Below are 24876 nucleotides of genomic sequence, written 5' to 3'. Positions count from 1 at the left end.
AAGGGCTTAGTCACCTAGCAAGCGTGGCAGCAAGGTACATGTTGTTCCCATAAAGCAACCACTTGGGCTCAGGTGGAAGCTGCGCAGAAAGTCGTCTAAATAAAGACAGACTTGGCATTATTTGTCAAAATCCATGAACTTGTTCAAGTGGGTTGATAGTGAGATTGTGGTGGAAAAAATTTAGGTTTTGGGTCATGAACTGGAATGTTCCCATTCTCTTCCTGGGCCCATTTCTCCCTCAGGACCCTAAAGCAACCATGGAGGATAGTTGTGCCCATGTTTCAGGCTGCTTCTCTGAGCACTCAGCTTAGGGTGCAGGGCAGAGGCCAGGGAGACATCACCTTGTGGTTGTAAAAGTGCCCATTGATGGAGAACCGGTGCCGTCGGATCCTCTGGGCCTCGCCAGGGGCTCTGCACTTGGGCCGCCTCTGGATCACACAGCCCGCATCACTTTTGGTCCGCATCAGCTGCGGGGCCTCCTCCTCCTCCTCCTCCAGGGGCTCTGAGGTAAGACATGGACAAGCAGTCAGGCCTGGGTGGGCCTCGGTGCTCCTGTGGCTGCGCGTGCCTGGGGCTGGGCTCTCAGGAGTCTCCTGCTTGGACCACGCTACCGCAGTTGTGATGTCAATACCGTTCTAGGGAGGGACTCTGTGGGGTACAGACAGAAAAGGTGGCCCCTAGACAGGTCACCTGTGTCACCATGTCCCATGACCATAGCCTTTGGGTCTCCAGCGGGATACCCAGCACAGGTCTCTGGCAGCCCCCAGGTTTGTCCTCTGCACACCCATTCCCAGACAGTCCTTCACTGAGTGAGAGGAGAGGACACAGGAAGACAAGCAGTTATTGGCCCCAGAGCCTGAGGAAGTCCTAGCAGCCGGCAAGGCCGGTGAGCATCATAGCCTTCACTGGTGTTCCCTCTTTGCGATAGACGCCATGACCTCTCCAGTAAAGAGCCTCATATTGAGGAGTATTTAGCAAGGGTTGATTCTCAGAGAGACAAATGGAGCCATACTGGGCTGTTCTTCATGCAAAGGACAAAGACACAGGTCTTCCTCTCCTCTCCTCTCCTGGACAACCAAGACAGGGTCCCAGGCAGCTCCCCTCACCCGCGCTGTCTCTGGTGTCCTCGGTCCTGTGCCCTGGCTGAGCGCCTGGCTCCTGTGCGGTGGCTTTGCCATCTGGAAGAGGTGGCTCTTTCCTAAAACAAGACAATCGTGTGCTCAGAGGCTGCGGCTGAGAGAAGTCACTCAAGGACAAGAGACGAGACTGTTGTCTCTGTGGATGGGATACAGACAAGAAGCGGGGCTGGGCTGAGGTTGGGGTATTACATCGTGGGGACAGTGTAAATATTAAACGAAGAGGAGGGGTGGGCAGTGTCTGCTGGAAGGAGGTGGGTGTGCTGCAGAGCGCTGTGTGAAGCCCAGGTACAGGGGCGCTCTAGGCAGGGCTTGTGTGCTCCCAGCACTGGGCTGAAGCAGGTGGGGGCAATCTTGAGGGGGCTGATCTCTTGGTCTCCAGGCAAAGAGGACTCTGAGCCAGGAGAGTGGGCACGGAGCTGGAGAAGGGAGGGATGTTCTGGGAATCAGTCCCAGTAGCTGAGAATCCAAGCCCCTGCTAAAAGGCCTAGGAGGAGTCCGTCCTCTGTCACTGCTCCTGTGACCACAGTCACCCAGGTTCGGGAACGTGAGTCACCTTTGAAGCCTCTGTAATGGGCCCATCAGAACGTTCTGCTCTCAGTCTATGATGATCAAAAGTCACAGGTGTGACCAGGGATACCTGGGGACATACCAGGTGCTGAATGTCTTTAGAGCAGCAATGTTATGTGAATTTTTAAAAAGGAGGAATCTTTGAATTTCTGCCTCTTAGAGAGATTTATTATCTGCAGAAGCCTGTAAAACTTAGCAGCTAACTGCCCCTTTACGGGGGTTGGAAGGTCATCAGAAAGTCAGCAGCATTTAAATAGCAAGACAGGCAGAAAATGACTACATTTATACTAAAACATCATTCTGATAATAAAATAGAATATAATGACATATAATGAAATGTAATATTACTATTATGACATTAAAATAATTTCTGAAAATTTTGTGGAAATAAATTCTGATATTAGCAGAGCAGTCAGAAGCTCAAATTTCACACATTTTTAGGCTAGAACAGGAGAGGCTGAGAAATATTTGGCTTAAGGGTTTGGGGACTGGTCTCTCTCCTGCAGACAAAGTGACTGTGAATATTTGAGAAACACAACTGGAGGTGAGGGAGGCCCAGAACAGTCTCCAGAAGGAAGGTGCTTGCTCATAGTCTAGAAAGTCACCCTAGGGTCAGGCAGCTGGGACACCTGGTCAGGTGAGGTCTTGGGCCGGGGTGGTGACGGTGAGAGGCAGTGATATGCTAATGCTCATGACTGCCTGGGAGCTGGGAAATGCGCCCTGAGGATGGGGCGGGGTTGAGAGACACAGGTCACCCGGCACTCACAGGTGGCAGCTGGGCTGTCCAGGTGTCCAGGAAGCTGGGGCATGTGCTCGCTCCTTGTCGTCCTGTATCTGGAGACGGATTGGCCGCCTCAGGCCCCAGGAGATGTTGAGGAGCCCCTCGATGATCAGAGCCCCTTCTTCCTGTGGGGACCCACACAGTCTTTTACCCCAATGCAGCTACCCTCAGGGGCCACTGCTCACTTCCCCAACAATCCCTCAGGTCTCCTGGGACTCCCCAGATACGCGGACCCTGAGAAACACCCCTTCTCTTTGGGGTCCTGCCTCCCCCTGAGGGAGCCCCACAGCCTGCACGTGCTCCAGGGCAGCAGGCCAGAGGTCCCTCCAGAGGAAGCCTGAGGCATGTCCTCCCACCACTCGGTGCTCGCCTGGCCAGGGCCTGCTGGGGACAGGGCCGCTGAGTCAGTTCCCCACAGGAACCCAGCTGTTGTCTGGCAGGCACGTCCACACAGTGGCGGGGAAACATACTCTAGGAAAGCTCAGCCGAGCAACGCAGAGTGATACAGCGCCCTTCTCGGCTCAGCACCCTGCTGGGCAGCGAGAACCATGGTGACCAGGTTCTACTGGGAATGTGCTCAGGGTGTTGGATTCAATGCCCAGCCAAGCACACTCACTGGGGCAGCCTCACCCTCTCCCCACACTGTTCCCGTTAGGAGGCTGAACCTACTTCCAGATTTCCTGGCTGTCTTTTTCAGAAGGGCCAACCTTGCATTCCTCAACACTGGGGACACTGCCAACACTCTCCATCACTGGCGTGCTCACTCCAAATATCAACAACTCTCATCCCGTGTCCCCAGCTAGCCCTGACTTCCCGAGGCTGGGGGGTGTCTTGGCTGCTCCCTTATCTCCAAACCTGAGCTCCTAATCAACCATGTCTTCCAGAGGCATCCTCGGTCAGCTCCCACAAACCCTCTTCAGGTCCTCGACTGTGTTTCTCTGGCCTATGTCAGGTCCTGTCCATGTGTGACTACCTCCAGGCTCTCTGTGTCCCACCCAATATCCCAACACATGTACCCCAACACAGGTTGCTTTATACCCCAAAAGCACCTACCACAACCTTCTCTGCCGCACACCTCCCAGCTATCATCTGTTAAACTGCCTGGATCCAGGTCTTCTGCAAGTTGTTTAAGCCCCGTCTTCCTATCGCTATCCTGAGCACCACTACAAATTTTGATCCCTTCTCCCCTCTGGTCCTGGAACCCCTGAAATAACAGGGACCTTGCAGACAACTTCATCTCCCTGGCAGCACTTTCAGAAGTGTGGAAATTGATACAGTCGGAATATTGATTTCATGGTTAGTGAGTGACAGTTTAAAACACCCTGCTATCCACAAAGAAAACATTTTCTATTCTGTTCAAGGTTATCAAAAGCACACACAACTTTCTGGGATGACCTTGCACTATTTGCTTGTAAAGAAAACAACAAAAACCCAGAGCTATTTTTGATCACCCCTGATGTAATGCAGGCACAGGTATGTAACGAACGCTCCTGTTCAGGAACAGTGAGGGTGCTAACGGTCCTGGGAGGAGAAGTGACAAACCTAAATTGGGGTCATTCTTGGTTTTCAGTCCTGGCCTCAGACGCCTCTGCGAGGTGGCACATGTCTCTGGGAGACACCTCGGGCTGTTCAGACATGGGGACCCCGCCCCCTAGCCCCACACTGGATGCTGGTGTTGGGAGTGAGCGGGGAGGACAGCTACTGTGAGGGAGGGCAGTGGGCTGAATGCTGAGGCTGGGCCCTGAGGACTTCAGGAAGGCTTTGGGGCAGTGAAGGAGGCGGGACTGGGGGGTGTGCTCTGGGTGGCACTGAGGTGCTGAGGGGGAACCTCTGGCTCTGAGGTCATGGACAGCGGTGCTGGGACCAGCTGGCCTGATATGACTCAGGTCTGCTGTCCCTGAACACCCAGCACGTGTGTCCACAGCCTGACACCTGCCTCCACCGGTCCCATGGGGGTGAGGGAAAGGCCCTGTCAGCCCATGGTCAGGGCAGCGGGATCTCGGCTTTGGGGAACCCTCAGAAGGCAGTGCATGAGGGCGCAGGCAGGATGTGCGTCACAGGTGAGCCATACTGGGCCTTCTAATTCTCTGTCTCAGTCAACACTTTCCTCTTCAGATTAGCCTAGTGGCTAATTTGCTAATTGCTAATGAATTCAAAGACAGTTACAGAAATAGAAAAAGTTTCTACAGAAGTATCCAGGTAGAGGAGCTGTCGACAGGAGTCGCCACCTCTAGCTGAGGTCCTGGCTACCTGGCTCAGATGCCCTTCCTGGCTCTTGGCCTTTGCTCATGAGGAACACCCCATTTCAGATACAGGAAACAGGGGATCACCAGTCCTCCTGCTTGCTAGGGAGTCTGAATTCTGTCCAGCAATTGGGCCTTAGCCCTGGGCTGCTATCTCAGGGCCTGCTTTCTGGACCCCACTGCAGGCAAGAGACAGGCATGTTCCTTGCTAGGAGGACAATTCAGGGCCTGTGGAAGAAGTAGTGGTGCCGGCTCTTCCCGAGAGCTTTCCCACACCACCGCCTTGCCCTCAGTTACCTCTCAACGCTCCCCAGTAACTGCCTCCTTTAGTTCAGGCACAGTAGCTGTCATTCCTTCGGAAAAGAAGTCACACGGTTGCCCCCGCGTTTGAGCCCTGCACTATCCTTCTGTCCGCTCAGAGGAAAATCCAGTATCCCACCAAAGTCCGCAGGCCTCCTCCCCAGTGGGCCAGTCACGCAGCTCCTTGCTGGTGCCCGAGCAGGCCCAGCACACTCCCTTCATGGCACTTTGCACCCACTGCCCCTCACTGGGAACGTGGCTTCCATTTGCCCAGACCCCTGCCCTGTGTCCTCTCAGAGAAGACGAGCCTGACCTCTGCCCCATGGCTGTTGCAGGCGTCTCTGCAGTCGTCGCCACTCCCAGAATTGCAGCACCTCTCCCCGAGTCCTGGGTTGGCTGCCATGCTGGGAGGTGAGATCCACGGACAGGGCCTGTTTCCTGTTCTGCAATCTGTGCCTAGCTGTTACTCATGCTCAAGGGCATCAATGAGATGCCCGAGGAGCAAGCGAACTCACAAGCGCTCGCTTGCAAGTGAGGGAGAGATCGGGATGGGACGTGTCCCTCTTTGCCTCTGCCTGAGACAGACACTTCTCACCTGAGTAGGCCCAGAGAACCCCACGTGGGCCCCCTCCAGGCAGAGCCCTGCATCACCATGTCTGGCCAAGAGCCTTACATGTGCAGGCCTGGGGCTTTGCCCAACTAGCACCAGGCTGCTGGGACTGAAGTTGTAGGGGACTGGTGTAATCAGCAGCAGGAGCACTTCTAGAAGGGGATGGCAGGCCCTGGGGCTGCCTGTGGGAACCCTGTGGCCTGAAGTGGCCAGGAGCAGCCTCCCTCCCCCACCAGCAGTGTAAACATTCCCAGGGCCTCCCACAGGAGAAACACTCCAGGCTGGCAGCTGGGCCAGGCCCCGCCTGCCAAGCTGTTTTCCTCGGAGAGCCTTCCTGAATGCTGCTATTTTTGGCCCTCGTGACAGTAATTGATAGCTGATGGAAAGGTATAAAAGCAGCGGCCAGACCTCGAGTTGCTCTAGTCCGCCCAGGGAGCATCCTGCTCTGGCTGTGGCATCTGCTCACAGTTCTCCTCCGGTGCTGGGCATACAACTCTGCCTGCTGGGCCCCGCCCCTCCGCCCAGAGCTTCCTGGGGGCTTCTCACGACTGTCCTTGGTCACCCAGCACCCCTGAAGCCCCCTACATACAGGTAAGAGAGCAGTAATACTGTGGTTGGAGGTAGGAGCAAAGGTTTTGCTTCCCCTTGAGGCAGTTCTCAGCCTCCGACTTGCATTGTGGGCAGAGCCGGGGTGTGTAGTTTCACGGAGGCAATAATGACTATAAAGCGCTTTGTATTCATCAAGGGACTCGGGGGAGGTGTTAGTACATGTATTTCTCACAACAGTCCTGTATTTATAACCCGGTGTGTTGATGAGCAGTGTGGGTTTGGAGCGGTAAAGACCTCAGAGCCTGGGTTTAAATCTGGGCTTCCTCTGCCTGTGTCCGTTAGGCTGGGCTTTCCGGTTTGCCTAGGTTCCTAACCAGGCACGACAGTCTTAAACACGTGGGCTTTGGCTATTAGCTGGGGGAAGCGCCCAGCGCCTAAGCCCGGGGTCTGCATCTGGTCTTGGATTTAGAGACTTCAAACCACTTTCAGGCTCTTGACTCACATGGGCAGCCTCAGATGAGGGAAGGGGCCTAGGGGGCTGTCAGGAAGGTGTGACACGTCCTCACCCCTGTCCTCTGTCAACCAACAGGCTGCTGTATCCCTGTGCCTGGCAGCGATGAGGTCCCGGCTGCTGCTTTCTGTGGTCCATCTCCCCACCATTCGGGAGACCTCAGAGGAGATGCTGCCTGGAGGGCATGGGCGGGAACCCCCAGGTTCCCCCAGCCTGGATGACTACGTGAGGTCCATCTGTCAGCTGGCGCAGCCCACTTCAGTGCTGGAGGAGGCGTCTACCAGCATCCGACCCCACAGACCACACCGGCCAGCCAGGGCCTGTCAGAAGAGCAGCGTCCCAGGGTCTCTGCAGGACATCAGTACCTGCTTCAGTGGCCAGCAGCCCACACTGCCCGGAGCTGGCACTGCTGACCACTTGGGCTGGCTCTTTGGAGAATCTCCGGAAAAACTGCCAAGTAGCAAGGACCTGTCGAGGAGGGCTGGCCCATCTGCTGACCCCCAGGGTTCATGCAGGCAGACGGACAGCAGCAAGGCCCAGGAGGCTCCCAAAGGCAGGCTCCGTGATGCCAGGGTGCCAGGGCACTCTCTGGCGAGACTGTCTAGGGGCTGGCACCAGGGCTCCCGGGTTTCAAGACAGCCAGTCAGGGCTGCAGCCTCCCCCACCAGCTCGCACCCCAACAGTGTCCTCAGAACTCTCTATTTGCACCTCCCAGTGATCCATGAACTCTGACCCCTCCCCAATAAAGACTTCTGGAATGTGCATGCTGGTCTGTGTCAACTCCCCACCCTCCTCCCCCTAGTGGGCACCGCCCCAGGCGAGGGAAACACTTTTCTGCAGGGTGTTGGCCATTCCGAGTGAGACCCTGCTCTGAGGAGCAGTAAAGCCTATCACATGAGGAGCTGTTACTCATCCAGTCTGCACTTCTTTCTGGCTAGTCACTTGGGGCATTATTTATTTTCTCTGTGCCTTGGTTTGCCTTGGGTAAAATGGGGGTAATGACTGGGACCTGCCTTCTAGGCTGCGCTGATGAGTATACGGGATAAAAATCACACAGATCACAGGGCAAAAATCACAAACACAAACAGTTATTATGGATGTGGTTGCTTCACAGGTGTGGAAACAAGTTGGCGGGGAGTGGGGTGGAAAGAAATGAAGAAGGTCTCAGCCTTCCAGTCGGTTCAGAATGAGGCTCGCCCTCCATGCTAGTTTAGTCCCTTGGCTTTCCCCTCAGAGCCCAGATTCAGGAGGCACAAGAGAAAACGGGGGTGGGGGGACAGGGTTGTACATGTGGGAAGGGGGCTTGGCGCATGCACCTGCTGTGTTTTGGGCACCTGTCACTGAGCATCAGTTTGCAAATCCTGCACCATCAGGAGAGATTTCCCCATGCAGAGGGCTACGCCCAGCTATTCTGGCTCAGTGTGGAGGGAGACAGACGTCTGAACCAGACGGTCCTGTCCCCAACTGGCCGGTCCCCACTTGCCTCCTACCCAGGACCTCTCAGCTGTGGAGCAAAGAGCAGGCCACTGTCTGACCACACACTCCCAGGCAAATCTCTGTGCATTAAATGCTTCCTAAGGTTCCTCACAGCTTGGCAAACCCCAGGTCCTGAAGGCATCTGGCAAGCAAAGCGGTACCGGCGAGGAGCAGGAGAGAGGGTAGGATGGCCGTGGCCTTCCTCTGAGAGACAGTGTGGCCTCTGCGGACTCAGCACAGTCAGGCCTGAGGACGGTCACCCCACTTCTTTGGGCCAGACTGGAGCTGGCTGCTCCCGGTCAGGATGGAGCAGAGAGAGGCAAAGCTCCCTCGCCTGCTGCAGTTTCTTTGATTTCCCTGCTCTGTGCTCTTTCCTTTTCCTTCATTCCCCACCCCCCCACCTTCATTGGTTGTTTTTAAATTGCTTTGGACTTTTAAAATGTTTATCTGTCTTCTCTTATGTGTGTTTTTTGGGAGGCAGAATGTAAACCATATATTAAAAAAAAAAATTCAGACAAGCAATGCATTCATTTCCCTATCTGTAAAGTGGGTGCCACAACCTGTTCTTCACACCATAGAGGGGTTGGGAAACCCGGACAAATGAACTTGAGGTACAGCTATAAGAGCACAGTATACAGATGTCTGCATGGGGTACGGCCTGCTGTGTTTGACCTTGGCAAATGCAATACAGGAGGGGCGGCCTCAAACTGAACATCCTGTCCTAGGAGGTGGTGGGCGGGAGCTGGCTGGCAGGAGGGGCCTGGACTGGCTGGTTTACTAGGCCCAGCCTCACTACTACCCCTTATCAGAAACGCTGGTCAGAGGGAGACAACTAGGAGGGTGTGGCCAATTCCCCCTAAGCTCAGAAAACATATTGCAATTGGGGAGCCAGAAGGTATCAGGCTCTGGTCTTCTCTGTTCATAATTGCCCAATGTGAAGGAAATAAATGGCATCCTCAGAAGGCTCTAAGAAATAAACATAATAAAGGGCTGGAGGCTGGGCTTCTGACAGGCTCCCAAATGCCTACAGGACTGAACAGCCTAGCAGAGGGTCCTCCTGGCAGGGGGCCCCTATAGAGGGGGTCTCATTCTGCTCCCACTCACCGCTGGAGTAGGGAAAGAGCAATGTCCAACCCACAGCAGTGGGCCGGAAGCCCTCTGGGGCTCCCAGGGAAACACATTTGGGCACCAGTATGCACCTCAGAGCCAGTGGCCTGTTAGTCAACATTCATTCCTGCCTTTGGGCCTTAGAAGAAGGGAGGTCCCTTCAAGAAGGAAGGGGATCCTGGCTCTCCCCTGTCCTCGAAGGCCGACAGAGACCCTGGGCTCCAGAAGTTCCTTTCCTATCCCCTGTCCTGCGCTGTGGACCTGGGGATGGGACGGTGAGTGAGTGTCGTGTGCTCTCGGGACCACCAGGGGGCGCTGCCGGCACGCTGGGAGCTGAGCACAGGCGGGGTGGGAGGCAGGCGGTCAGGGCCGCCACACAGGCACGTGGGTGCTGAGGCTCCTACTACCTCTACCTCTCGCCGCCGTTCTCCCACCGTGTTAATACCTGTCCTCTGCCATTTCCAGGTGGCCCATTTTTTTCTCTTGAGAAGTCAACCAGACTGGGTAAGGGCTTTGCTAGCTTCGAAAGACACAGATTGCTCCTAGTAGGTTACACGTTTCATTGCAATACAAGCAATATTATCCCAGAGGCAAGGGTTACAATGAAGGGAGATGGTGCCCTGGCTTCCTGGGTGGGAGAGCCCTCCTCCCAGCCCTTTGAAAGCTGGGGCACGTTTCAGGGGGAAACGTGCCCTGTATTGACACACTCCATCTCTCCAAGTTCTACCAGCCCCAGATGGGACAATGGAGTGTGAACGTTCCCCAAACTCTAGCAGTCAGGACACAGTTGCTCCTGGGGAGGGCCAGTTATAACAGAGCGTAAGTGGTGTCTCTTTCAAGATGACAGCCCTGTCTGTGAGGGGACACTGGTGCTGAGCCCCTCTGCGGTCTGAAGGTCCAGGGTGATAAACAATTCCCTGTATCCCTGAGGTCTGCAAAGTGATATTCAAGGGAGCCCTTCAAAGACCTTGACAGCTTAAGCTGACTGTGGTGCTGCAGCATCATAAGCTCACGTGCCCAGGCCTTGACCCACCCCAGTGTCTATTACTTCTAGCAGTGTGAGGTTGGATAAGAACAAACTGAGAGCCTTGCTTTCATTATCTGAGGAATGGTGGCTTTGATGGCACCAAGCTCTTTTATTATAATAAAGAGATAGAAGCAAAAGCCTGGCACATTGGTGATACCTAGGAATGGTCAGTTGTCCAACCGTCCACCCTCATGTGCCCAAGCTGGGAGGTGCCTCCAGCAAGTGCTTGGAACTGACAGCTTCTGAGCCCAGGAATTCCCATGTCTGCAACCACGAAACTGCAGAGACTGGAAGCCGGGTGTGTGTGGGTCACCAAAGGATGTCATACCCAGGACCAGACATGCTGCTTGACAGCAATGGCCATGGCTCCCAGGCCTGCAGCCTGCCCTGGTAGTTTGTCTGTTCAATCTGCATGAATCACCTGAAAGGTACTTTCTGGCTCTAAGAAGATTAAGTCAAATCCTCACAATTTTAGGGTAGGGAACATGCAACTCTCCCCTATGGGATATTAACTTTCTACTTCTGGAAGCTGTTGAGAACAGCTCTTGCCCATTGTGGGGCCCCCGCTTCTCCATGTGCACACAGAGAGTTCAGGGTGGGGCTCTCTGGGTGGGACCTTCTCCAGATGGCTTTTCCTGCAGAGGAGGGGGAGGGGTTGGGGAATTCCAAGTGCCAAGATGGAGCTTTTAGGTGAGTGGTTCTCAAACTTGGCCATCAGAGCCCCTTGAGGGACTTGTGAAAACATGGATGGAGGGATGAGGGCTTCTAATTCAGCACGTCTGGGGGAGGAGGAAGATAAGAATTTGTACTTCTAACCAGTTCCCAGGTGATGCTGATGCTGCTGGGGAACCTCTAACAGACCAATCTCTGCATGACCCAGAGCTAAAGAGAGCAGCCCAACCAGAAGACCTCTCTGAATCCCCATGCACAAGAGCTGTCTCCTCACTGCTCAAGGATCGAAACGGCGCTGCACACTGCAGCTCAGGACTCATCTAGCATGACCCAGGCCTAGGCCTATTGGCGACCCATCCAACACCTATGTGCAGGTGCCATGCTCTGCCTGCGTGGGGCATTTGGAACCAGGCACTCAAGGAAGAAAAGAGCAGGACTGGAGACGGCAGGGCTGGGACCAGAGACCTGGCAGCTGCATAAGGGGCCAGATGAGGCCAGGCTGGTAAAAGGAGCAGGTGCAGTGCAGAGACGGTATCGAGTTGTCAGGGCTGGCCCAAGGTCCTGTGTGGGATGGGCAGGTCATGGGGAGGTGGAAGGTGAAGTTTGGTCCTCTTGAGGGATTAACCAATAGCCTAGCACCACTTCATCAGGGGTAAGCAGCTTCCCTGCTGAAATGTGTGAAGCTGGGCCTGACCTGGCTCACCAGGAACCTCAGGCCAACTGAGGCTACCCGGCAGGTAGACCCTAGCAGGCAACCGCCAGCTGCTCACCCTCTACTCTGGAGGCTCCAAAAGGAATGTGTGGCATTTGAATAAGTAAGAGAGAATGAGTAAGCAGAGTGGTATCCACCTAAATGAGGTCTCTGTAGTGGACTGTGCTTAGGGTGCCCATCCCCAAGTTTAAGAACAGGACAGGGACTCTGCCAGCCTTCTTTCTGTGTTTGCATCTGCCTGGCCCTGAGCATCCTTCCGGGAGTACTCCCCTATTGCCAGCCTTTCCTCTGATGCACACTCTGATCTACATGCACAGAGACCCTGCTCTCTTTCTTTGATTGCCTGTGAATACTGGTAAGTTGGCGCCCTGTGCTATGGGGCGGGAAGCCTGGGCTGTGCAGCCTCAAGATTTCAAACGCCAATGTCCCAGCAATTCACCTAGATAAAACCCCAGGTGCAAGGGAAAAGCCTGAAAATGGATTTCCACCTGCTCTGAACTTTCCCAGGGATGGTCCAACCCTCGGCACCTCTTAAAGGGACCTCGAAAGAGAGTACCCTGCTCTCCTGCTCAGGGAGTGCGTGACCAGGATGCCCATATAATCTGTTATCTACCTGGGGACACTTGTGAGCGTGAAGGGGGTGATCTTCGTTAACAAGGGCCCTGCAGTAACAGGTATAAGTCAGTATCTTTTGCAGATGAGGATAAAAGGTGACTCTATGAGTTAAGAGAGAAAAGGACCTTACCTCTCGGTGTCTCAACTGGAAGCTTCTGCCTTCATGGTAGCAGTTGTATGTTTTCAGCAGGCTTGAGAGCTCTGATCTAAAGTGACAAAGACACACTCACACTCAAGGGTCATGAACAAGGCCCTTGACATCACTGACTTTCGTTTTCTCACTGGTCAAATGGTCAGAACAGCTCACATCCTACCAGTGTGCACTATCAGTTGCAAGGCTGGCCTCTGCCATCACACATGTACCCTTTGGCCTTATGAGGCTTTTGTTTGCAGCCTCCTGGAAGGCATGGAGTGGGGCTGAGAAGGAAATGAAACTCACAGAAGAGCCACATCAGGACAGCTAGGGTGTTTGCGCACTTTCACTATTACAGATAAGAGTTCCCGGCAGTCTCCCTGTACTGTACCCTGAATCACTTCCTCACAATAAACCCCCTGGGCCTGCATAACTGACATTTTAAAGATTCTTGCCTTATTCCTCATATTACTTTCCAGCAGGGCCTGGGGTGGCTGCTATCGGGACACCGGAAGGGGCACCTGCCTCTTCCCCATCCTTTCTGAACTAAGGGAGAGGGGACAGCCCTGGGAATTCCCTAGGGCCCTGCTGCGCCACGCTGCCCAAAGGCTTTCTTCCTTACGTAATGGGAAAGTCACAGCGTGGGCCTGCGTGGGCATGTGGCCGAAAATGTGGACAGCTCCCTGCAGCCAGCCTGGGCCACACAGGCCAATGAGATGGGCAACCCAAGCCGCGCATGTAACTGTAAGTCGCCAAGTAGTCACATTACAACGGAAGACAAGTAAGTGCAATTAGTTTAACAACACATTGTATTGAACCCGGCACATCTAAATTATTAACAGGTCAACATGTAATCAGTATAAAAATTATTAATGCGATCTTGTTAGGTATTTTATTTTACATAATTTGTTTGCCACCTACATGCTGGCAGCCACAGGTGGCTGGCGCCCCCTGCTGGACAGTGGACACTCTTCAGCAGCACCTTCATCCACATTAGCTCAGCCCCAAGGTGTGGATGAACAAAATCTTTCCTAAGGTTCCTCTCCTGGGTTCCCCAAGTGTGATGGTCAAGGAAGGGGAAGCGATTTACAACTTCCTGGCATTAACAAAGCAAGATTCTGTATTGCACATTCACTGCATGTTAGTATGCAAAAAAAAAAAAAAAAAAAAAAACCCGGACACTATAAAATTAGTAGATCAAATATACATGAAATTAATCACAATATAGTTATGAATTTTCTCCAAACTGAATTCAATATAGTTACACATTTCTTATATAATTTAAATAATGAGCACGGTGTGGGTAGCACTGTGAAACGACAGAATGAAGCCCCTGTTTCCTCAGGGTCTCTGTAGGAGGACCCCAACTGGTTTTCAGCAAAGGGGCTCTATTTCAAGGAGGCTGTTTGTCTTTAATGCAGTGGACAGGAGTTTCTGGACAGGAATTGCCCATAGATAAAAAATATTTGGGTTCCAGACTCAAAAAAAAAATCAGATAAGGTAAAGACTTTGACATGAATTTAGAAAACCATATTAAATAATGCTTTGTGATGAGACAGAATAAACAAAATAAAAATAAGCTGAGTTAAGAATCAATGCCATGAAATACACTTTATGTCAATAAAAGCTTAAATCAGTTTTAAGGATTGTCTTGAATTAACTCTGTAAGAGTATAGTACTCTAGCTTTTGAATATTAAATGTCATTTCGGCAGAGTGACAGTCTTGTTACAAATTCCAAGAAGGTGGTGCTCAAACCTGCACCCCAAAAAGATTCTTGATCCCTGAAGGGAGGGATGTCATAAAAAAGGCACCATCATCATTATCCCTGGCCAGGAATAATGTTCTAATAGATCTAATAGTTAGATCTATAAAGATTCCAGAATCCTCCTGTGCCACTGACTGCAGGGGTGTGGCCACCGGAGAGGGCAGGTTTCTGCACAAACAGCTTACCTCAGAATGGACTTGCTATCACTGATGGGCACATGAGAACTGGGCGGACAATCGTCCTTCATCTTCTAGTCTTATCTGCAGACCTGGAAGCTACCTGTCAGGAAGAGAAGAATGGATGGACAAACAGGTGAGCTGGGAGGAGCAAGGGCCAGGAAGCAGCCAGGAGCCTCGCTGTAGAGGCCTGAAAGCTCGGCTCGCCTCCCACCTCCCCACCCTACCCTCAGCCCCCACCCAGGGCAGTCCCCATGGCTGCAGGATACTCTAGAGGACTTATGGGGCACCATGCCTGTGCACACATGTTCCCCAGTGACCCCTGGTGAGGCACAGCTGACTCAGTAGGTAGCAGCCCGGTCAGCCCCCTCCCCAAACCTTGTCATAATTCCTAGGAATCAGGATCCCTCTCCTACATATTTCAGGATACCCCAAATGATGCTGCTTACACTTTCAGAGACTTCTGAGCCTTCCTTCCCATTCGTCCCATGCCCAAGCTGGCGGCTCCAGGCTGCCCGGGACCTGCACGGCCCGGCCGGCTCTCCTCGCCGTGGCTGATTGGTACCAAGTCCACCACATGCTGAAGACTCCCAGTGACTGAGCATTTTCTATGAATCATTGTATTTACTCCTTACAACATATGAGGGATCACCCTACTTCCATTTTATGATGAGAAAAGCTAAGTATTTTCTTTACTCAAGGTTCCCAGCAAAGTCACGGACTCAACCCCTTTTCTATATTAATCTTGGACAATGACTTAACCCCCTGAACCTTATCCCAGGTTATTCTGCATCCTGCAGGTTCGCTAGTGAAGTCACACACCTGTTTATATTTCTCCCCATTCACAAACCGAGAGGTTTGAAGAACCTTCCTGGTTTCCCTCAAGGAGGGAATCATCCACGCACAGTCTTATTTCTACTGCTTCCCATTGATTCTGACTGAGGACTCTTTCTCATCAAGACCCCTGGTCCTTGGCTAAGAGTCCCAGGTTCATACACACCCTCCAATGCTGACTACCTCTACCTACGACTTCCCAGGTTGCAGCGAGGGATCTGAAGGGGAAGGTGCCCTAGAAGGTGGTCCAGATGGCCTCACAGCATGCCCTTCAGACCACAGAGGTCAGTGCTTTCATAAAACCCAGTACCTGTTCACACAAACCTGACAGTCTCACCTTCCTGGCCATGGTGTGCAAATGTTACTGGGTGGCTCGAGGTGAAGTTTCCTGTTTTACTAGGGTTCTCTGAGCCTGTCACTGCCTGCACGCTCTCCCTTGGGCACTGACCACGTCCAGTTCAGCACACCTTTTCCCTGCTCGTGTGTGCCCACCCACAAACCACGTTAACATATTTTCTGTGTTGGCATCAGCTTTGAGTGTTTGATCCAGGAGGCCAGGGGAATGTGGTTGGCATGGGAAGGGAAGTGATTTGAGGGAGATGGGCTTATAGTCCCTCAGACTCATCCTCTTAAGAACCTTCCTTCTACCTTGGTCTAGAATATGGAAAATTATGGCCTGCCAAGAGGTCAATCCCCCAACGGTGGCTTGCAGGAGGCCCCACTGCCCCCTGGCACAGGCCGAGGCATCATAAAGGCCTGTAACTAGGGCTTTCAGTAGCATTCTTATTACCGGAACAACCGAGACTTGAAAATAGGGGTTCAGTTCCTCAGCACCTCAGCTTTTCAGGGGAAGAGGTGATCAGCCAGGCTCCCTCTCTGAGTGGTTCCTCAAACACTTCAGATGCCGTTGACAGAGCCTCTATCTGGGGTTCTTCCTTAAAACTGGGCCCATGGCACGGCTATGTCGTGTTTTAATAAGTTCATATAGGGAGGGTTGGATTTTCCCCAAAATAATAGGGGGTGATTTTTTTCTCTTGTCTTCTTCTGTAGGTGCTTTTCTCCTACTTCCTGCTCTGAGCTCCAGCCTGAGTTGCTCACTGCTCCTCTAAGTGCCTCTATGCTCTTGGGCTTTTCTGGTGCTGTCATTCCTTCTGGTCCTACAGCTGGTGCTACCTCCTGCAGGAAGTCCTGTCAGAGCAGCCCTCTCTTCCAGTCTCAGGGTCCCTCTCCTGCCCCAGCACCCCTTTCCTGGGGCTTGCTGTGCTGGGCCCTGCAGGGTCTGCTGCTGCCTCAGTGCATGTGATTCAGACAGCAGTGACACTGCTTTTCTGCCTCATCATTTGTCACCAGCACTGATCACAAATCTGGTGTCTTGCAGGGGTCCACAAATGGCTGTTGAATTATGGGAATACAGTAAGTCTCACAGCTCTTCAGAAGCCAACTTTCCTGGAGTTGTGCATGCACAGCTGACCCATGTAAAAGTCCCCAGGGCCAGAGAGACACTGGTCGGTGGAGTCTATGGGGGCCGGGGGACTCAGTCTGCTCTAGAGGGGCAGCTCTGCTGGTATTTCACGAGAAGCAGAAAGCTGTATTTTGATGGGCTGTATGTCACTGCCTAAAGTTGGTGGTGGGGGCATCGACCAGCATAGCCAGCAGGATCACATGATGGCTCACACCTTTCAGCTCCTGGAGCTGTGAGGCCAGGTGACAGTTCTGCAAACGGAAGTGCTGTGTGTCACTCCACATCACTTATTTGGGTCACAGCATGACTCTGAAGCATTCCTGGTCTCTAGCTTGGTGACACACAAAGACACACATCCCAATAGGTACCACTTCTTGAGGGCCAGCCTATGGCCAGGAGTACTTCTGAGGGCCAGAGTCTTGCTAACCACACTGGATATGAGCTGGGACAAAGAAACACACCTCTCTGAGAAGCCTCTGGTGTTTCTGGGATGTTATTGCATTATAACCTGGACTATTCTGATTAATGCAGAAAGTCATTCAACAATAACAAATGTATATGTAGCGAAAAGTGAAATACAGCCAGACAAAACACACTTGCAAGATGCACTTGGTGTGCCTTTTTGATTCACCACTTGACTCTCTCTCTCTAATACTTACATTCCCACAAGCATGTGGGGAAGAGCTCATGTTGGTCTAGGTAGTAGGAATTTTTAAAAGTGGAATTCTTGTTAAGTCAAGCTGCGATAGTTATTCCTGGAGGATGCCTCCTAAAGAGCTCTGGGCTGTGACTTCACATGACTTCAGTTGTGTGCTCTTTCTTCTCTGAGCCTGAATTTTCCCAAGTGAACAATGAGAATATTGACCTCTCGTGGATTAAATGTTCTCAACCAATAGAACACTTTGTTCAAATGGAATGATTATGCAAATCAGATCATTGGGAACTGCTTTGGTTGCTAGGGAGGTAAGTGGTGGGGGTAGGGGTGCACCCTGCACCTCTCCTGAGGTTCCAGATAATGCTATCTGCAAAACACTGGGCTGAGTGACACGTGAGAGCCCCCTTACACTGGTCTGCAGAGCTTGATGCTCAGGAGGTGGCTTACTTAAGGGATAGCTACCTGTGTCTCTGGCTCAGGACATCGACTGGGGAGGTTGTTCTGAGGAAGGAACAGGAGGAAAGTGAGGGAAGGTCCTGGCTGCAGATGGCTCATAGGGTAAAGAATTTAGCTTGGCAGACACAGGAATGGGGCTCACCATCCCCAATGAAGGCAGCAGGTAAGTGAGCGAGGCTGATGGGGCGCTGAAAGGCACACTTCAGCAAAAGGGGCTCCTTCAGGTGCAGATGTAGGTCTTAATCTCATGGGGTGGGGGTCTGTGCATCATGGCAAACCACGTCTCCACTGAGAGTAGCGCATCTTCCTCTGACAGCCATCACCCACGTGGCCCTGAGCAAGCCTGTAGTTCGCACAAGCCCCCTCCCTGAGGCCGAATAGGCAAATCTTCTCCCCAAGGTTCAGTCCAGAGTGCTGGGGTCATGCACAGAACACCAGTTCAAACTTAAACTCTGTGTATTTGTGTCTCTTTTATAGACTTCAGGTTGGGAAAATTTTTATCCACTTTAATATTCCCAGTGTCAGGGAACTGCACAAGCATCTAAGAAGCATCCTACAGAACTACTGATTGAAAGAAAGAGAGAGGGGGGGAGGGGAGAGAGAGAGATAGAGAGAGGGAGAGCAAGAGGGAGAGGGAGAAAGAGAGGGAGAGAGAGAGAGAGAGAGAGAGAGAGAGAGAGAGTGCACACTTAATAAGAAAGCAGATTTCTCTCCATTTGGAGCATGGTCCAGAAACTGCCCTTGAATGCTCACTCTCCTTGCGCCTCAGGCAGGCTTTGGAGAAACTCGAATGCAGTGTTTTTCAATCTTCTATAAAAAGTATAAGCTCACCTTTAAAGAAAGCCCTAAGGGGAAGCCCAGCACAAAGGGATTAAGGCAAGGTTGGTTGACTCAGGCAAAGGGCTGGGGTTGCCTGCTGGCCACCAGGCACAGCTGAGAGCCAGTGACAGATGCGTGGGCAGGCGGAGCCCTGCTGCTCCTGGGAGTCCAGCCGCCTTTGTGCTGGCCTGCGCCCCTCCCCCAGCCCCAGGGCACACAGCCCAGGCCTCCATGTTTGCTTGCAGGCTGAAGGAAACTGTCCCCAACCAGAGGGTTGCCCTGCAGCCATGGCTGCTTGTCCCCAGAGGAGGGGCCCCAGGGTGCCCGCCAGCCTTGGTTACCTGTCCCCAGTGAAAGATAGTGAATTGTTTTTGTTTTTCACCTCAGTGGCTGCTCTGCCAGCCATCAGCGGCCACCACAGCCTGCCTGTGCTATTGTCCTGGTGTTTGGTTTGGGACAAAGGACACCGAAGCCTTTCCAACTGCTAGACTTGACCCCGCTCTCCTCTTTTGTGGGGTTAATTATCACAGATGCAGGCAGCTCTGGGGTTCTGCAAATCAGCATAACAGTCCCACTCTGATTGGCCCATGGCAAAGGATGAAAAGAAGGCGAAGGGAGCATAGCTTCCATGAGGCTAAATCGAGAACATCGTAAAGCCTTTTATCTCAAGGCTGTACAACTGAATTTTTGGTATTACCACGCCTTCTTTCTATACAATAAAAATTAATCGCGGACTGGGGGCCCTCTGAGCGCCAGCTCAATGAAGAATTTTGGCAGTGTAATACCTTCCAGTACTGGAGGAATCCCTTACCACCTCTTAATCTGGCAGACATCGAAGACATAAATGAAGATAACCTGAGGAAACCAATGCTGCAGGGCAAGAATGAAGTGGTTGAGATTGACATGGAGTCCTGACAGAAGGAACTAAGAAAATGTTTTTTTCTGAAGTGGAGAAGACAACTTTAAATTTATGTATTCTTAAGGGAGAGAGTTATTTTCCATACCTAATGTGATATTTGTTCCCAAACCTGAAAAATGAGGAAAAGTTGTTTTAAAGATAAATGCCTGCAGTCACTACTGAACTTCCCAATAGAGATTTATCAAGAATATATAGTGCAGTTATGGAGGAAGTATTGTATGTATGCATTCCTAAAGGAAAATTTTGCTCAGATTCTAACTTTGAAGAGGAATCCTGACAGTTCTAGAGATAGGGAAATACTCAAATATTCCTATCTGCACCAAAAAGTTTATGGTACATGAAGTAAATATTGTTTTATAACAATTGTTAATAAAATGCTTTCAGATACATTTTACTGACTTCTAGTTAAACTAATAGGTAATTTAAATATCTATGCAAACTTAAAATTGTGAGGCATAGTATTTCTAAGTGTAAAGAATTTCAATTTGGGTAGCATGTTTGTGTAACTTCCAATCTCTGGTGTTTGATAAACTCTACTATAATAATCAAAAGTAGTTGAGAACAATGAGAAGTGAATAGGTGCTTTTTCCCCCAGGATAAGAGGAAAGAAACTTATCACATTTCTTTCTTTATTTTGTTAGTTTTGAATTATTTTAAGGGCATGGTTTTAATTGCTCACTATTTTAAACTTTATTTTAAAGGAAAGAGCTGAAGCAATGCCTCTTAATTAGCTTTGTTTTTATTTCTCTTAATGGCTTTGTTACAACTAAATTATTGTGTTGTTACTATTTCATAAAGTATACAGTTGTGTTTGAGTAATGAGTATTGATATTAAATTAACTTTTGTACTGCAAAAAAAAAAAAAATTAATCGCATAAGTTGACAGCTGTCCTTGCTTGCAAAATGGAAAAGGTGTCAGCATCCAAATTAAAATGTTCTGAGGACAGCTGTGTAATCTAAGAGTTTGGTCATCTCTGTTCCAACGCTTCATAAAATTAAGCTTACTTTCTTATTTAGGCGTGATTGCAATAAAACATACAGAAAAAGTGAATGAGAAGCACAAGAAAGGAGGCCAGAGAAGGTGGGTCACAGCGTGGGGCCTCTCAACCATGTCTGCTCCCACTAGAAGGAGGCAGGAGGTCGGAGGGCCAGGGCAGGCTCTGGCAACACCCCCTTGCAGTCCCTGCAGTCCCGGGAGAGCTAAGCTTCTTGCTCTGCAGCCTGGTTACATGTCCACATGCCCGCCGAGGCCAGCAGGGAGGAGCTAAGACAATGAGACTTTACACAGGGAGCTTCCCTGCACCTGTTAGCCAGCAAATGACAGGGGGCTGGCCAGGACAGAAGCTACAGTGCCTATTGCTGGCAGCTGTCTCCGAGAAGGGGTCTGCCTCGACACAGGCTGCCACTGAGCAACACATTTTTATAGAGAAGGCCAGCAGTTGGGATGTGGGTGGCAGAAGCCCGCTCCCACCTGCCCTCCGTACTTTTCCTGCCCACCCCTGCCCCTGCGCCCTACCCTGACTTGGCCACGGCCTTCCCTGCCCCAGCAGGGTTTGGAGCTCTGGGAGGGCATGCGCATTCCGGATAGGGTGCTGAGAGTGGGCGAGGTGGCCAGAGCTCACAGCCGCCAAGACTTCCTCGTTGCCCTCCTCTGGACTGGCCCCTGGACTCAGCTCACTTTCCTGTGTCCTTCCAATGAGGCTGTCCTGGCTTCCGACCAACATGAGCACACTCTACCACATGGGCCTGCCTCCCTGCCACTAAGTGCCCTTCCTCTGAAGAGCCTGGGCCTCTGTACCTGTGCGACTGGTCTTTCTCACAACTTCCTGCCAGCCCAGCCCAGGGCCAATGCCTCACCCGGATCCCCGAGCCAGACTTCTGGCCTTTGACCTAATTTTTAGAGCATTGCAACGTGGGCCAAGAAAGTTGTTTCCAGTCTCCCTGTTCCTCCTTGTGCACACTCCTGGCCCTGCAAGACCTCTCTACTCCGCAAACGGACTCACCTCCTGCCTAAGGCAGAGGGGTCTATGGGAACAGAAATCTCCTCAGCTCTGGTTTTGGGGTCACACTGTTTCTCGGAATGACCGCTTGGGCCCCAGGGATAGCTCGGAGGTGGGCCTTGAGTGGAGGCTGGGCACTCTGCAGCTGCCCGATCTGTACTAACCACGGGGCCAGGCCTGTGTGCCAGTGAAGCTGCTGGGGGCGGTCTTCTGCAAGGCATGGTGAAACTTAGACTCTTCTGGTTATGGAGCCCTTTGGGATCTCTTGAAAGCTTAATGCTTTCTCCTCAGAAAAACGCACACGAGGGTGTGAATACATCTACACAGACACACTGAATTTGCACATGAATTGCAGAGAGCTCAAGAAGGCCCTGTTCATGTGCTCCTGGGTCACCCGATCTCGGGTTAAGACTTCTGCTGAAACTGTCACAGCAACAGAGAAAGCAAAGAGCATAATGGAGAGAATTCTAGTGTGAGTTTTGCTGGGGCATCAACTTGGCATGTGGCTTCTGCAATGATGTGCCACATGCCACAGATATCATTTAGCAGGAGACTATAGCAGCTGGTTTAGAGTACCCTGGGGACTCTTCCTAGCTGTATGACACCTTTGCCCTGACCCCTCACGTTCAGGCAGGGAGAGACCTCCAAATCTTTCCTTAAACAGTGTCTTCTGGGGAGGAAGTCAGACAGTCAGGAAAAGAGATTGAGCAACCTGGAAAGTTCCCCTTTGATGAGAATGAATAAAACCACAGAAACCTTGGGAGGTACAGCCACTTCCTATTTTATTTTAATTTACTTTAAAACAACTTCCAATTATTTTCATCAATAAACTTTGTGATTGGCTAACCACATAGCCTTCCCAAGGCTCCATGATGCTGAAGCTGTGTGACCTCAGGCAAGTCCCTTTTTCTCTCTGAACCTCAGGTTGCTCTTGAATTGAATCACTCACTGTTGTAAAGGTGAATGCGGACACATGTAAGATGGGTCTCACTCAGGATTCACTCCAAATAAAAAGAAGCCCCAATTATAGGTTAGGGGGCTCGGGAGAGACAACGGGGTTCTGAAAACAGAATAACAGTCCTTCCCTCAGTAACTGCTGGGATCAAGGACATAGGCTGATATTACTCTCAAAACCAGGGCCTTGGTCCCCAGAGGGCCAGTCCAGAGTACCTTCTGGTAGGTCCTGCAGCCAAGGTCTCCCCTCTGTGGCTTTGTACTCACGGGATCTGACTTCGACACATGCCAGCAGCAGTTCTGTTCATGTTGTTTGCTGTATGCCTTGGGCTGGCTGGCCTGAGCCAGGGGGAACCTGGGCCTTCAGCAGCTTTCATCCTCCAGGCCATCCACTAGTGTCTCGAGGGGGGAGCCTAGCAACCCCCTCCCAGTTTTCACACCGATACTTTAACCTGTGGCCTCAGTTCACTTTCAATGTCAAGTCTTGACCCACCAGCACTACACAAAAAGAGCACTCCAGTGAGAGAACCGTAACAAGAACTAATGAAAACAAACTTAATCAACAAAGTCCCGAAACACACCCCATTACAATTTCCAGCCAGCAATTTTTTGACAGAAGTTTAATATATTCCATCTTCTCCTTTTCCCCTTCCCCTTTTCTCCTTCCCCTTCTTCCCCTCCCCAAGGCTTCTCCTCCCACTTCCCCTCCCCAGCACCTCCCTGGTGGCAGCAGCTCAACTATTCCACAGGGGAGCGAGAGGCAGACAGGTCTGCGCCTACCTGTCCTATCAATCAGTTACAGTCACAGTTACAGTTGCTGTTTTTAAATAATGGGTTCTAGCAATCAATCTTGATTGTGCTGTGGGCACAAACCATAAAGAAGCCAGCAAGGGCGTCTCTGTTAGTGCCAGAGCCTGGCTTAGGAATCTAGCCTGATTGGGTTCAAATTCCAGAATCCCAGGCTTATTGGCTGTGAACTTATTTAACTGTCTGTGATGTGGGGTGACTAGCACTTTCCTCACAGAGCTGTAGGGAAGCACTGGCACTGAGCCTGGTGTGAGAGGAGTCCCCCACCCCCACTCCCTGCCCCCCCAGGACTGTCAGACTAATGAGAATACAGAGGCATACCGGGAGGTGGGAACTGTAGGGCTGTGAATCAGCAGTCTTAGAAGCAAGGTCTCTTGCAGAGAAAGTTCTGAGGTTGGGTGAAATAAGACCTGGCGCAACAAAATAGGGGTCCAGAGCTTGACCCCATCATTGGCTCATCTGGGTAAAACTGGTCACTACCCTGACTCTTTAAGCCTCAGTTTTCTCATCTGACAATGGGGGAAAATGAAAGTGTCAGAGCTGTGAGTTTTAGGTGGCATTCTGCTCTGGTCCTTAGCACAGGTCTTGGAAAAAGAGAAATCCTTTATAAATGGCAACTGTGAGGCAAGTCCCTCCTCTTATTATTTTCTTGGCGCTGGTTTTCCACGTATGAAACCTGAGAATTATGGCAAAGGGCTTTGAATCTGCCCCCACTGCACAAAGACAAATACTTCTAGGTTATTGGCTAAGGTGGGGGAGAAGGTGGGCAAAGTGTAGTCTGAAGCCGGCTTACCTGTCTCGCGGTTTGGGCCCTTAAAGTGTCCTCCCCTTCGAGGAGGCGCTTGGTGCAGTGCCCAGTCTAGTAATGGACCTGAGGCCCGGGCGCGCCAGACTGGCAGGGGGAGGGGCCCGTGCGCGCTGCAGCGTGGGGCACCTGTGCCCAGCCCCCAGCTCCCAGGGCTAGGGACGGGTTCGGAGCTCCAGAAAGCGGTGGGTCGGTGCTCGGAGGCCGTCCCCGAACTCCCTTGCCCATGTGTCACTCACCGTCCACTCATCGCGCTGTCCGGAAGCCGCTGCCAATGCTGTGCCCTCGCTCACGCCCAGGAGAGACGCGCAGCCTGTAGCCCAGGGCTTCGGGACTCCGCGCTTCGGGTCCGCTCCTCCCCGCCCTTCACCCCTCCCTGGCCAATAGCGTCTCCCCGTCTCTCTCTCTAGCTCCGCCCCGGGCGCGCCCCTCGCACCAGGCGGGCCAATGGCACCTCCTCGTTCGGCCCGCCCTGCTCGGGGCGTGCCGGGAAGGGTGGACTCGGATAGGTGCTGAAGGTGGCCGGAGGGTTGGAATCTAACGGGTGTCTCGGGATCGCGCTGAGAGCGGGCAGAGGTGCTAGGAGGAAGCAGCCCCGGCTCAGGCGGGAGGGTCCAAAGGGCCCACGAAGGCCAGGGGCCCAAGGGTGATGGGGGCCCTTGGGTTCCCAAGAAAGGCTGAGCCCATGCCGCAGTAGCTTGTGCGGGACGGGGAACAGGTTATGTAAAACCCTTATTTTTGCTCAAGGGGCATCTGTGTGCAGGCCTGCTGGTTGCTTACT

At 52.0% G+C, this 24876-nt stretch overlaps 2 protein-coding genes across 3 annotated transcripts in view; one reads left to right on the top strand and one right to left on the bottom strand.

Annotated features, from left to right (window-relative positions):
* Positions 1 to 24423, bottom strand: part of RASSF4 (Ras association (RalGDS/AF-6) domain family member 4) — a 32565-nt gene extending 8142 nt beyond the window's left edge. The window contains exons 1-6 of one of the 2 annotated variants that reach the window (XM_004680641.2): positions 24335 to 24423; positions 14394 to 14487; positions 12440 to 12515; positions 2473 to 2612; positions 1107 to 1198; positions 342 to 502 (exon numbers count right to left, since the gene is read on the bottom strand). In XM_004680641.2, coding sequence (XP_004680698.1) covers positions 342 to 502; positions 1107 to 1198; positions 2473 to 2612; positions 12440 to 12515; positions 14394 to 14455 — 531 coding nt within the window. In that variant the 5' untranslated portion in view covers positions 14456 to 14487; positions 24335 to 24423. The other variant, XM_012723801.1, reaches the window with a different exon arrangement.
* LOC105853518 (chromosome unknown open reading frame, human C10orf10) lies at positions 6069 to 7462 on the top strand. Its single transcript, XM_012723802.1, has 2 exons — positions 6069 to 6231; positions 6779 to 7462. Exon 2 carries the CDS (start codon positions 6806 to 6808, stop codon positions 7430 to 7432), a length of 627 nt encoding a protein of 208 aa, XP_012579256.1. The 5' UTR covers positions 6069 to 6231; positions 6779 to 6805; the 3' UTR covers positions 7433 to 7462.
* Positions 24424 to 24876: the final 453 nt, after the last annotated feature.

This window comes from Condylura cristata, unplaced genomic scaffold (genome assembly GCF_000260355.1).
Source record: "Condylura cristata isolate star-nosed mole 26May11 unplaced genomic scaffold, ConCri1.0 scaffold00011, whole genome shotgun sequence".
Classification (NCBI taxonomy): Eukaryota; Metazoa; Chordata; class Mammalia; order Eulipotyphla; family Talpidae; genus Condylura; species Condylura cristata.
Note: the sequence above shows the minus strand (reverse complement) of the source record. Positions and strands in the feature narration are given on the sequence as shown.

Excerpts from the sequence above, each read along its gene's own strand:
- LOC105853518 (XM_012723802.1), top strand. The coding sequence starts at position 6,806 with ATGAGGTCCCGGCTGCTGCTTTCTGTGGTCCATCTCCCCACCATTCGG.